Source organism: Tinamus guttatus, unplaced genomic scaffold (assembly GCF_059628265.1).
Source record: "Tinamus guttatus ecotype Peru unplaced genomic scaffold, ASM5962826v1 Tinamus_guttatus_pri_ptg000142l, whole genome shotgun sequence".
Taxonomy (NCBI): Eukaryota; Metazoa; Chordata; class Aves; order Tinamiformes; family Tinamidae; genus Tinamus; species Tinamus guttatus.
Genome location: NW_028288676.1, coordinates 39578 through 52218, shown reverse-complemented (window position 1 = coordinate 52218; position 12641 = coordinate 39578). Strand labels below are relative to the sequence as shown.

General features: G+C 39.0%; 1 protein-coding gene across 1 annotated transcript; it reads right to left on the bottom strand.

Annotated features, from left to right (window-relative positions):
- Positions 1-1115: 1115 nt before the first annotated feature.
- Positions 1116-10669, bottom strand: NUDT12 (nudix hydrolase 12). The gene is made up of 6 exons (XM_088521991.1): positions 10460-10669; positions 7193-7788; positions 5844-6011; positions 4356-4469; positions 2643-2842; positions 1116-1301 (listed from the first exon to the last, which is right to left on the bottom strand). The coding sequence occupies exons 1-6, from the start codon at positions 10663-10665 to the stop codon at positions 1191-1193; spliced, it is 1395 nt and encodes a 464-aa protein (XP_088378117.1). The 5' UTR covers positions 10666-10669; the 3' UTR covers positions 1116-1190.
- Positions 10670-12641: the final 1972 nt, after the last annotated feature.

Sequence of the window (12641 nt, the reverse complement as noted above, 5' to 3'; positions counted from 1 at the left end):
TTAAAAAAGAATCAAGGTACTCTAAATTAAAAAAAAAGTAATATATGGTAAGTTAGTATTTATGACTATAATTGTATTTCCTCCTAATCATTTACATTGCAGTGGCTGCACAATCACAGACTACTGAATCTCATAATGACAATAATGATAATATCACATCTTCATAAGCATCTATTTTGAAAGAATATGGTTTCCAGTCTTTTCAGTCACACAATAAATTAAGGCACAGATTTGAAGTATAACATTAAATATACATAAGTAAATGTTCGTAATACTATATCACACTCTTAAACTTACTGTTGTGATTGTTACGTTTTTTAACCACAAATTCTTAATAACAGTAACAATTTTAATTTTTTTTTTAAAAAAAACTTTGTACATTTTAAAGATACTAGTTTATGTGCTGCTTAAATAATCTACTTCATTATTCTACAGTTCCATTTCTAATGATCAGAGAATGAAATAAGTCATTGCCTAAGGTAAGTACATTATCATTTTATATAAACAGTCATGTCTAGGCTTTTTGGAATGATTCTCCAATACCTATTTTTATAAGCAAAATCATGTGTTAATATAATCATTAATAGTAATTTAAAATAATTCAGGGCTTATAATTGAGTAAGTGGAGGCCAAGTGAGACTGGTGGAGTAAATCTTTGCCTTACAATGTTATTCACGTGAAAGATAACAAGTACTACCTGTACAGCATTTAACTTGGCTATTTCTTGAAATATAGCCATTGTTTTCAAGATTAAATGCTGTTTGGTGTTTCCTGTGCCAGGCAGAATTTAAGGAAATAATGAAAAACAAACAAACAAACTACTCCTTAGCAGGGAGGGCAGGAGGTAGAGATCTTGGGCCCAAATCTAACAGTAAGTTTGGAATAGGTAAGTGAGTTGCTGGAAATAAAAAGCATGACAGTCAAAGGCATAATAATTTGACTCTAAAATCAAAAAGCAGTCTGGGCACAATAAGGTATCAATGTTGCCTATTTGTTGCTTGCTTGCTTGGGATAGTAATTGGCTTATCGTCTAGTTATAGCTTAGGTTCCTTCTTGCCCTCCGAATTTGCACTGTTGAACTCTGGAGCCAAAGGGCAGGCTCAAAAATAGATATGATTGCTCTAATTTACTTCTACCATTACCATTCAGTAGGAAAAATAATTTAACTTGAAGAAGTCAATTATTTGAATTTAAAGATTAGCATTCATTCCAATCCAGTGTTTTATCAGTTGGTGTGCAATAGCTCGGCTTGGCGGCACGAAGAACGAACGTCGATTTCCTTTAATGGTAACGTCCATGACCTGCAATAAATAGAGATTCTTTTCATTAGAAGTTAGTATGACAAATCATACAGAATTATGAGCATGAGAATTATCATACAGATATAACCAGTCTACTGTTACTGCTACTACAACAGAGCTACGATCATGTTCTCCAAGAGAGATGCAAAAAAAAAATGCAGAAAGGATGTTATAATTTCTGATATCTTTGAGCTTTAACGTACCTCCAGGCATACTTTTTCAAATAAACTTTTGTCACAGACTGTCTATACAATACTTGAGGCTTCTGTAAAGCCATTATTATGGTAAGAACCACCAGAGGGTGCTCTACACTGCTTTTGAGATTATGTATTTTTTCACAGGCAACTTTTTGGTCTTGGAGGAATTATGTTTTGTTGGTTTTCTGAAGCAGAAGCAAGCAACATGGGAGTATGCTTTTAGCTAAGTGAATTTTTGAAGCATATTTATTCCCTTCTCTCTATGAGGCTGCTGCTGACTCACTGTATTCAGAACTGATACTCATTTAAAATAGATAGGTGTTCTAAATAGGAATAGAGGAGTAGATAGGGATACACTGAAATTGTAGGTAGCTAATTTTGCCCTCAAGTTGCCGTACTGAGTCACACCACTTTCCAGTGTTAGGCAGAAATATAGTGTTGTTAAGAAGTTCAGCTCCTGAGTAGCGTGTGATGACAACCTACATAGTTTATGGTGGTTAGCAATCTTTCTTTTTTTCTCTTGTAATCTTGTATTTCTCTCTGTACTAGTCTTTTTTCCTCCCTCTTTTGACTATATTTTAAATATTCAAGAGAGTTTAAAATTCCATATTAACACAGCAAACTGCATGTAATTACTGGACCATTAGACTAATATTGCATGGGGAAAAAAAAAAAAGATGTTGAAAGTAATGAATTGCCAGAGTTTTACCCTAAACCTCCCCTGTCCCACCTCAACACTAACATGCTTGTTTGGAGAATCTCAGTGTCATTAAGTACTTCTTTCACCTTAATGCAAAGAAAGCACAGGCCTGTGAAAGAAAGTGGGCTAAAATCATTGTAACTTAGAGACCTCTTGAAAGGAGAGGTCACTTCCAATCTTAAGCATTCTATGATTCTATGAAACAATGAACAACTAACTATGACAAAATGTCATGAAATGGGCTTGAATATGACCCCACAGTTACCAAGTTCCCTTATGAATATCTCTGCTTGCAATTTGCAATATCATGCAGTTACAGTATGATGACAAGGAGAATATACATGCTTGTTCAACTTGCTGAAAAAAGTGAATGTTCTACTGTATGCCAGAACCAATACAGTCCCAGACCAATCAATATAAGCAGGAAATTAAATTGAACTTTACCTGTTCCCTAGTGAACCAGCGGGCATCCTCTATTTCATTCTTGTCAACTTTAATTTCTGTAGACACGGCAACAGCTAAGCAACCGATCATTAGGGAGGAGGGCATGGGCCAGGGCTGACAAGAGACATACTGAACATGGCCCACTTTGACTCCAGCCTCCTCTTCAACTTCTCTTCGAACAGCGTCTTCTATCGTTTCACCTAATCAAAAGGGCAAAGGACAAGACATTGAGGAAAATCCCCCAAGCAAGGATTAGATCCTGTACGTTGGACTGCCTCAAAAGATTTTAAACTGGCTTGAACTGCCTGAACTGGCCTCAGGAACTGCCCTGAAATCTAGATTAGGGTGCAGAGCTAAACATGGGCTACAGAGGACTGCTAAGCCATGACAGTCACCAAAGCACTATTTTTTAAAAGAAACTTTGAAATTAAAGTACTAGAACTTCTCCACCATCATCTTAATTTCCTGAATCAATAATTTACTGTATGTGCAAGCTATCATTACTCCATCTAAAACTATAAAAATGAGCTAGGAGATGCACTGTGCTTTAAACAAATTTCAAAATGACAGTGATGATGGTCATAGACTTGCATATCTAAGTATGCTCTCTGTTGTAACCACTGATTAATGCAGGTTTCAGTAAACAATCCACACATCAGTACAGTGCTTTACTTGGAGACATTTTGAAAATTCTTTTAAGTAGTTTAAACAGTATTTGCGAGAAGCAAAAGCTTTCATACTGATTACAACATACAGTGATGTTTCCATGTATTTCATTTTGTCTAATGAAAGAACTAGCCACTAATATAGCAAACTCTTTTCATGCAATCACAAAACTAACTTCTCCATACATGTCGAAGTTGTTTTCTTTAGTTTTTTCATTCGCTGTTAAACCAAATACTATTTTTGCTAACGAAAAAGCTCTTAAGTTTCGGCTAAGTTGAGCAAACTCTTAACTCAGCTGATCCAAAGATAACTTGCTCTTAAAATTTCCATATTATGTAACTGAACTGCATATCAGAGAGCAGTAAGTTGTCGGGAAGTTAGATGAAAGAAAAGAGTGAAAAAATAAGGCTCCTGGCTTCTTCCAAATGATACCTGAATCAGCTTATTCATGGGGGCACTATAATTCATTGCACAATTACAGAATATGTCTTATACTCTAGGTTTTAAGAAGTAGTTAAAAATTAAAGAATGTTTTATAAAGTATTCTGTACTTACTAGTGATTTTAACTTATTGAAAGTATTATTGCTGAGCACAGTGAGGAAAAGGTCCCTTCATTTCTTTCTGAAATGGTAATATTTCTGCTGGTCTTCCATATAATCAGTCAGGCCTTAAACACTTAAGCACATGCTTAGTATTGATCATTTAGTTTAACTTTCATTTTTCTCTATACTAGAACCCCTTGCTGAATATTGTTAGAGAAAAGTTCTTACATACGTTTTTATATGTTCTTTTAAAAATATAATTAAAATTTAAAATATAATTAGATAATTTGAGAGTGTATAAAAAAACTATTTTAAAATTATAGATATTCAAGTTGTTTTCTTTTTTTTTTTAAATCAAGGGATCCAGGGTTTACGAAAGGTATTTTTATTATACCAACTTATCTAATAGGAAGCCATAAACAACATAGAAAAAAAATCTAAAATATTTTCAGTTTACAATACTTGCATGCAAGTCCTTTGATAAAGCAAAATGAAATTACTCACCTGGTTCAACAAATCCAGCAAGACAGGTAAACATTCCAGGGGGGAATCTTTTCTGCCTACCTAAAAGGCAGTGGTTCCCATCTGGATGGATGACTAACATTATCACAACAGGATCTGGAAGGCACAGGAAAGAAATAATCTCAACTTTTTGGGGACTGAAAAACACCAATAAACCTCAGCCTATTCAGTATTGATGGGTGAAGATACAAATAAGATGCCTCTAAGTACCTGAAATTTGTGGTTCCCCAATGCAAGCTGGTATTTTATTTAGGTTTTTATTTTGTTTGTTTCTTTATTTATTTTCTTTCCTGCAAGATATCTGTTCATTTATTTTCACTACATACATGCTTTGTAAAAGCACTTTATTAAATAGTCAAGGCTTGAAATTCAGGGCATAAATTACCTGCAGCTGAAGCATTAAGCTAATAAGAGGACCAGCAACACTAACCTAGCTCTACTTCCAGCAGCCAGCAACAATTTCAGCAACCAGTGCAATTTCCTATGACCTCCTGCGCACATGTGCAGGCGAAGGATGTACTTGTGATTGAAATGCACATAGAAAAGCTAGATAGTCTTGCTAAAATGTAAATACTGAATGAACTTTCCACTTCTGTCTTTTTTTTGACTCTTCCCGCTCAATCCCTCATTTGACATTGCATTTTTATCTGCTTTCTGAATTTCTGGCCTTTTTGTATTTCCTTTTCTTACTCCTTAATATTTTTTCTTTTTGGTACTGTGGTTTTGTGTCACTGCATAATGCTCTCCAACCCTCTTCTTCCCTTTTTATTTTCATCAGACTATTAAGCAGTCCAGTGTTCTGTTTTTTTTTCGACCTCTGCCTTTACATTTTTTTTTCTCTCACTATTCTGTCTTCCTTTTTTGTTATGAAGGTCAGTATTTTCTCTCTCTAAGAAGGCTTGAATCAGCAATCAATATAAACAGTATTTTCAAAGACTAGTGCCCTATTCCAAGGTGTTTGCCACATAGCACAGCATACAATTTCAGGTGTTTTTGTCTGTATACTTTTTTTTTCTAGGGAAGTAATAGTAACAGTTGTTGGTTGAGCAGTCTTTCCCTATAGAAAACCATTCCTTTTCTGATTTTGTTATGCTAGAGACAGTAAAGAAATAGCTTCACAACAGGCCGTGAGAGAGATGAAAATGGCAAAACTTTTTTACTGGTAGAAAGGCGTATTTGCAGGATATGACCCAAAGCAAAGCCCAGGAATAAGCGCATGCAACATCCAAGATTACAACTGCTGCAAAAAATCAGAGACCCCAGTAAGAGAATGAAAGGTGAGCAGATGGTCACCAGCTGAGGCAGGCAGAGCAGCTTTTTCCTTCCTTGTTTCCCCACCTATAGCATTGAGACACAGACCCTCTGGGAAGAGGCAAGTAACTAGAAAGAAATGGTGTTAAAGTCTGCAACAGTATGGAAGTGGTTACGAATAAGATATTTTTGCCCAAGTTTATCCTACAGTATCCTCACCAACTCTTGGATACGAGGTGTTGTGAACACCGCGGAGACTGGAACAATCTTCTTTCAGGCAGGTTTTCTTGTAGCCCCCCTCCTCAATCTTCGTTGCACTCCCACATGTTGGGCAGAACTGATAGCGGCTGTGCCATGACAGAATGGATCTGGCCTGGGCTACTACTCCTGTAAACGGAGATACAGAAAATCAAATAATAATTCATTTAAGCTTCTAGTATTGTAAAATAAAGCACATATTAAAATTTAATATTAAAAAAAGCAAGGCCATGGCTTAAATTGTCATCTGCTTTAAGAGAAGTTGAGCAATATGATTGATTTGGATTTTTAAATTTTGGCGGGGTGATAGGAGAGTACATGCAAATGCAATGCAGTACTACATGAGCACAGGCCAACTCATGTACTCAGGAAAAAAAAAAAAAAAAAAAAAAAAAAAAGGGATTTCTGGACCAGTATACCCTGTTTCTCATTACCATTATTTCATCTGGGTAAAGCATCCAAATTACATATCACATTCTTGTTGTGGCTATAATGACTATTTCAGTGCTACTACATGTGCCTTCACATAATCATGCTTTGTTCCATTTAAATTAGAGATGGAAGTTACTCGCTTGCTGTTTATCCTTCAGTAAGAGTAACATTGTTGCAACAGCAATTGTTGCAAGGTGCCCAGGCTGGAATGCATTCACTTTTGCAGTCCTTCCCTTGCAGCACTAATTTTCAATATCTAAATCTAAGACTGTACTAGAATACAGCAGGGAGAACCAAAACCTCCTTTCTACTAAAAGTTGCTATAAAATCTTGGAACAAGTCAAAAAACAATACAAAACACCTGTGTGTTTAGCTAGGATATCCTTAGCGTTCATATTTGTGCTATATTGTAATGTTTAAGGACTGCTTTTGTCTGCTTTCTGTTGGCAAAGCACCAAGCAACAGGGTTGCAGTGCTTTGGGTGCTGCTATTGCTCATACTTTTTTCTTTTGGGGTAAGCAACAAATACATTCTTTTATTTCTTGCATTGAAGCTCAGTATTAAGAGGATTTTTTTTAATGCTTTAAAACACATGCATATGCATTTGTATTAAAATAGCATAATTTGTAAAACCCGATGATGAATGTATTTCATAATCCATTACTCACAATTGCAGATACTTTGCAGCTGCATGTGTTTACATACAAAGTTCTTGACAACATCACTGACAAATAGTGGCGATTAAAATTTTTCTAATGCCACTGAAAATGCATAGCTGCCCTACAGTAGTTGCTTGTCTTTGTACTACCCACCAGTGAATCTCTCAGCATAGCTTTCCACTGAGACATCTGATTACAGCTGCCTTTTATGCACCTTACCAGCTTCCTTTTCAGGCAGCTGCAGCAGTGCAGGCATTGGGGGGTGAAGAAAGTATGAGTCTTCGTGCGTCTGTTTAAATTTCTCGGCAGAGGTGGGATCTATGCTCAGAGCAAACCACGCGGTTAAGCCATCCTCTTGGTCCTCTTTCGGCACTGTGCCGCTGGGAGCGGCCTGCGGCTTCATGCGCAGCTGAAGCTCCACTCCCAGGAAGATCAAGGTGACTTCCTCAGCTGGGGTCAGGTACTGCTTTACATCCTCGTGGTGCAGCCTGCAGAGCTTGACTTCTGGCTGCTGGGAACTCTCTGCTTCTCCCCCTAGAGTGACTAAAGGGCTTAGATTGGAGAAAAGGATGTACACTGAGCTTGGATGGGTTTGTTTTTCCCTTAGCCAGTTGGAATCCGTTCTTTTTTCACTCCTTCTGTCCAGAAGTGTTGTGCCAAAGTAATTCTCATGCTCTTTCACTTCATTTGGCAGAAAAAAGGGTCTCTCCCCACCCTTCACATTTGCCAACAAATTAGCTATGTGCTTATATCCCCAAAATTTAGCAATGTCCAGAGCAGTCTGCCGTGATTTATTAACGATGGACCTGTCACACCTACAGAAACAGAACAGAGCAGTGGTTAGCACAGTAATTCTAAGAGCCCAAATGTTGTATTATTCTTACTTATGCATGGAACAATATTGGCACTATTAGGGTGAAGGAATTTTTAGAAATTCAGTCTACATTGGGGCACCTTTTAGGCTAACTACTTTGCATTGTAGTAGTGAAAAGTGTTCATATTCACTTCATTTTGCTAATGCTGGGTCTCAAGACTGCTCTCCAAATTAACTATTAACGGCCATTCAGGCTGTACTACAACAGGAATAAATTAATATATAATCCAGACATTGTGTAATGCAAAAAAAAAATAAATAAAGAGACCAAACAGGGGAAAAAAAAATACTCAAGATTGTTTATAAGCAAGTGGAAGTATAAAAACTGCACTACAGGTCACTTTGGAATAACCAAAAGATATGAGAGAGACATGCACACAGACGCACACAAAAAGCAGTTTAATGAGCATTACTTTCTAGAAGGTACCCAACATGCTATCAAAAGACTTACAAGACAAGATTTTCTGTTAAATAAGTCTTAAGGCTATAGCCTGTGCTCAGTGAGAGATGACATTGTGCGGTATGAGGTGGTCCATATAGGGATCTCTCTCTGTTTCCAAAACAAACCTCCAAAATCAAAAATTTAGCAGTAACTATTTAAACAAATACAGAGGGGATAACCAATTAATTTTCTGAGGTCACTTTGTGGAAGTGATATTTTAATTTTGTTTACAGTCAAAATATTCTCCCAAAATTCCTTGGCCTTTCACTTGCTGGCCTCAGGACAGTAAATGTTTGACCCTACTAAGTAGAAATAAATTTGTGCCTTATGAATCCCAGTTTATTAAAAAGATAGGAAGCCAAAACGCCAAAATTCAGCATTAAATCAAACTTTCTAGATAAGAGTAACCAAACCTCAGAAAAAAAGCCACAGCAGAAAGAAAATACCTACTGTTTTAATAAACATACAACATCTGTAGTTATAGAAGCCTATACATATATATGTGCCAAGCACAAGTTGTTGATACACACATCCTAATAAAAGCAAGTCTTCTTTGACTTCCGATTGTACATTAAACTCAATAATTTTTGACAGAATTTGAGTACACTTTATGAAAGCATTCAAATTTCAATTTAAAAGCTTTTGAGCCTAAAGGAACTACTGTTGCCCACTTATCTTTTCAGCTTAACTACTCTTACTGTAAAATCTTGCCTTATTTCCTGTGTAATTTCCTATTTTTCCGCCACTGAAGTTTGCTGTGATTTTGTCTTGCACTTGCTGCCTACTCAGGTACATGCAGGCTGTGACCAAATTGCTATTCAGTGTCCTCAACAGCTGCTTCAATTATTTACATCACTAAAATCTCTTTTTTTCCAGTCTTCAAACATTTCTTGTAGCTTTTCTCAAACACAGATGAATAAAATATTGATTTTTGGGATTAGTCTCTGGAATGTTGTATAATATCACCTTCATAGTTCTATTGACATTCTTGTTTATACATCCAGCAATGTATTAATCCAAGTGATTATGACTACATACGGCTAAAATTAGACTGAAGAGGCCACAGAATCAAATCAGCAACTGTACTCAAATTACCTATAAGAAGTGTCCTGAAAAGGACATTTGCAAAAGGAAACTAATCCTTTTTTTCCCACAATAAACAAAGTGGTATACTCCCTAAAGCCTCAAGGAGAAAGGCTCTTCAGTACACATATTTCAATCAAAAAAACTCGTCATGTAGGTGTTTTTCTGCTTGCTAAGGTGTGCTGATTATAGGGTAAAACAGAAGTTTGTTTGACCCCGCATGCTGAGTCCCAGAGGACAGTTTGTATCCTTTGGCTAGGAGCAGCAAAAGGCTGGGATGACTTGTGGGGCATCCACATGCAATGCCACACACGAGCTTACTCATCCACAATTACACACCAGACTCATCTTGCTTGGTTCTGTAATTAGGGATGCAGAAATGAACGATCTTGATTAATGTAGAGCTCCACTGAACCTGAGTACCTGACTTGTGTCATTTAGAAATGTTTTTCATTTAAAACATTTAGACCCTCACTTTGTTCGGGATTTAGGAGAATCTTCTTTAGGGTCTTGAGCTGAGCTTTGAGGCATCATTTGCTTTTCTCTGGTACTGGGGAAAACTAGGACTATAGCAACTGACCTCAAGATAAGAGAAATGAAATTCAGCAACCAATAACTTTAATATTGCTCAATTAAATGGGGGCCACTCACATCTCACTTCAGTGACCAGTAAGTCAGCAAATATATTTCCATGTTATTGTCTGCACTATAACATAGACGCACGTGGATTACAATTAAAGCTCAGAGAAAAAGACAAAGAGGAACATATATATCAACTTTATACACGCTACAAAGGTTGGAACAGGGTATGATTTTTTTTCCCATTCTATTGGTTTCTGAGAAGAGTGACAATACAACCTTGAAAATCAAAGCAACAGTTTTAGAGAGACCTGTATCTTTTGAGTAGTAAACATGATAAAATTAAAAAATCTGGTTATGAACCATCAGAGAGCAAAATTTTCTTAATTTTAAACCTGAAAATTCTTCCTCTACCTAGTGGGTGAATTTACTTTTCTGATACAAAGATTAAACAGGCAGAAGGGGATTCAGGCTAGCGCTCTTCAGCAGGAGCCTCGGAGCAGCTTACCCTCCTTCCAGAAGGATTTGCACCACCTCGAAATGCCCGTTCCTGGCCCCGTACATCAGGGCCGTCCAGCCGTTCTGCGCTGTGGCGTTGATGAGCGACGGCGAGCGGCTGAGCAAAGTTCGCAGCCTGCCTGTGTCGCCAACAGCTGCCAAGTGGTGCAGCTGGGCGATCATGTCCTCCTTGAAGCTCCTTTCCAAGTCCGCCATGGCCGCAACTAAGTTACAGAAAATGAAAAAAGATGAAGAATATTTGAACACAAATTTACTGTTGGCAGAAGGATTTTAACAAGTAAATGAAGCGTAATGCTTCGCAGTTAATCCGACACTGCCACCCAAACTATAGATACAACAGTCAAATTCTTATTGTTAGTATAAAATCGTTACTCCTAACCAAATATTAGTTCTGCACAGCTACAAACGTGGCTAAAATTTGGCCCCAGTCAACACTAGTTTTCAAAGTGACTTAAGGACTTTGCGGTGAAAACGAAGCTTGCTCAAAAGCGCAAAGCATGTCTGGGTTTCAGATTAAACCAACATGCCATCAAGGTGAAACTGCTGAACAGCCCCTGCTACAAAGCGAGCGTTTCAAAAGTGAAGAAAACAACTAAACAAAAACCAGCATTACAAGGTCCTTCCTTGGCTGTTTTTTGGCCCGTGCGGCTGCCCCTTGCTTGCACTGCAGGTGACACACAGGTCGCAGCACGCTTGTGCCCGCTCCCAAGGCAGAACAACAGAAACTGCGGCTGAAAACCTAGTTTCGGTAAAAACCATTAAACCAACCACACTTTTTCAGCAGCGCTGGGTTATATGAACGCTTTTTTTTATAGGGGAGGTAATTTTAGGGGCAGAGTCCGTAACGGTCCGCGCGGCCGTTAACCGCCACCCGCGCGGGTCCCGCTCGCCGCCCGCCTCCCCGCAGCGCGGCGGGGTCCCCCGGTACCGTGCGGGCGCCGCGGCCGGCGCCCGGGCTCCGCGCGCGGAACTTCCGCCCCGCCGCGCCGCCCCTCGCGGCGCCCGCGCGCGGCGCAGGAAATGGCGGCCGCGCGCGGGCCGCGTAACGGCGGGGAGGGCGCCCCGGGAGGCGGGGAGGAAGGAGGCGGAGGCCGGGCGGGCGGCGAGCGGTGCCCCGGGCTGCGCGGCCGAGCAGGTGACGTCCTGGGCGCGCTGCCCGACGCAGGCGTTCTGTCTTCCGGGCAGCAAATGTAGTTACAAAAAGCACTCAAAGCTCCCCCTGTTATCACATCTTCAGATTTCTGCAATGCCAGCTGTGTTTAAAGATGCTGAGAAGCAGACAATTCTTGTATAAGGTGTTCTAGGCTCTGCGACCAAGCAGCACCGTGTGGCAGGGTTGAGGGAGGAACCGTGGCCGATGCTGCAGCTTGCTCTGCCTCAGAAAGGGCTCAGGGGGAAAGCACAGCCTTAAATTGCTACAGCATTCCAAAATGTAATTATTATATTTGGCAGTGCTTCTTAAAAATAGACATTGTTAAAAGTTAATTGTCATACATTATAGTAAGTGGTTTGCTGACCATAAAACACTTTGGAATATGTGGATGTATATGTGGATGTCTTTGCAAGCAGCTGATGAGCAAGTTTTAAACACTGTACTACATATGTTGTTATGTATTCTTATTAAAGCATCCTCAGCAATCTGGGATAAAAAGTGCTGCAATGCAAAGCAGTGAATGTGCACAGAGACTCACCAAAGGCACCCTTCCAGATAGGATATGCAAAAAGTGTGATGGATGGGAGTTTAATTTTATTTACTCAGCTGGAAGCTATCTAGCCATCCTATATAGGATTTGGGTCAGATATCCCTAAATAGTAGTTTCCACATGGTGGAGGGCTGCCACTGCTACTTCAATAGCTGCTGCTTAAGCAGCTTCAGTTATTCTGTTGTTCTTTCTTCCTCTGAAGATTAAAGCCTGAGAAGGAAATAATTTCCTCAAAGCCATCAGCATTCAAAGCCACAGATCACCTACTTTTTTTTTGGTAATGTCTTATGAGTGCCACCTCTAAAGTTATGAAAAGTTAGCCCTGCATGCAGGCCTGAGCAGAAGGCTAGGAGGGAAGCGCGACTGAAATGTGGAAGTCTTGGGAGTCAGACTGGAAGCATGAAGCTGAGGTTTCCACAAGCTGAAGCATGTGCAATCTCCTACCATTCTTATTCAAGGTAATGATAT

Excerpts from the sequence above, each read along its gene's own strand:
- NUDT12 (XM_088521991.1), bottom strand. The coding sequence starts at position 10,665 with ATGGCGGACTTGGAAAGGAGCTTCAAGGAGGACATGATCGCCCAGCTG. Across the intron at positions 4,470-5,843 it reads CACCTCGTATCCAAGAGTTG|ATCCTGTTGTGATAATGTTA; the intron begins GTGAGGATACTG and ends TGTGCCTTCCAG. Across the intron at positions 1,302-2,642 it reads GCTGGTTCACTAGGGAACAG|GTCATGGACGTTACCATTAA; the intron begins GTAAAGTTCAAT and ends TATTTATTGCAG.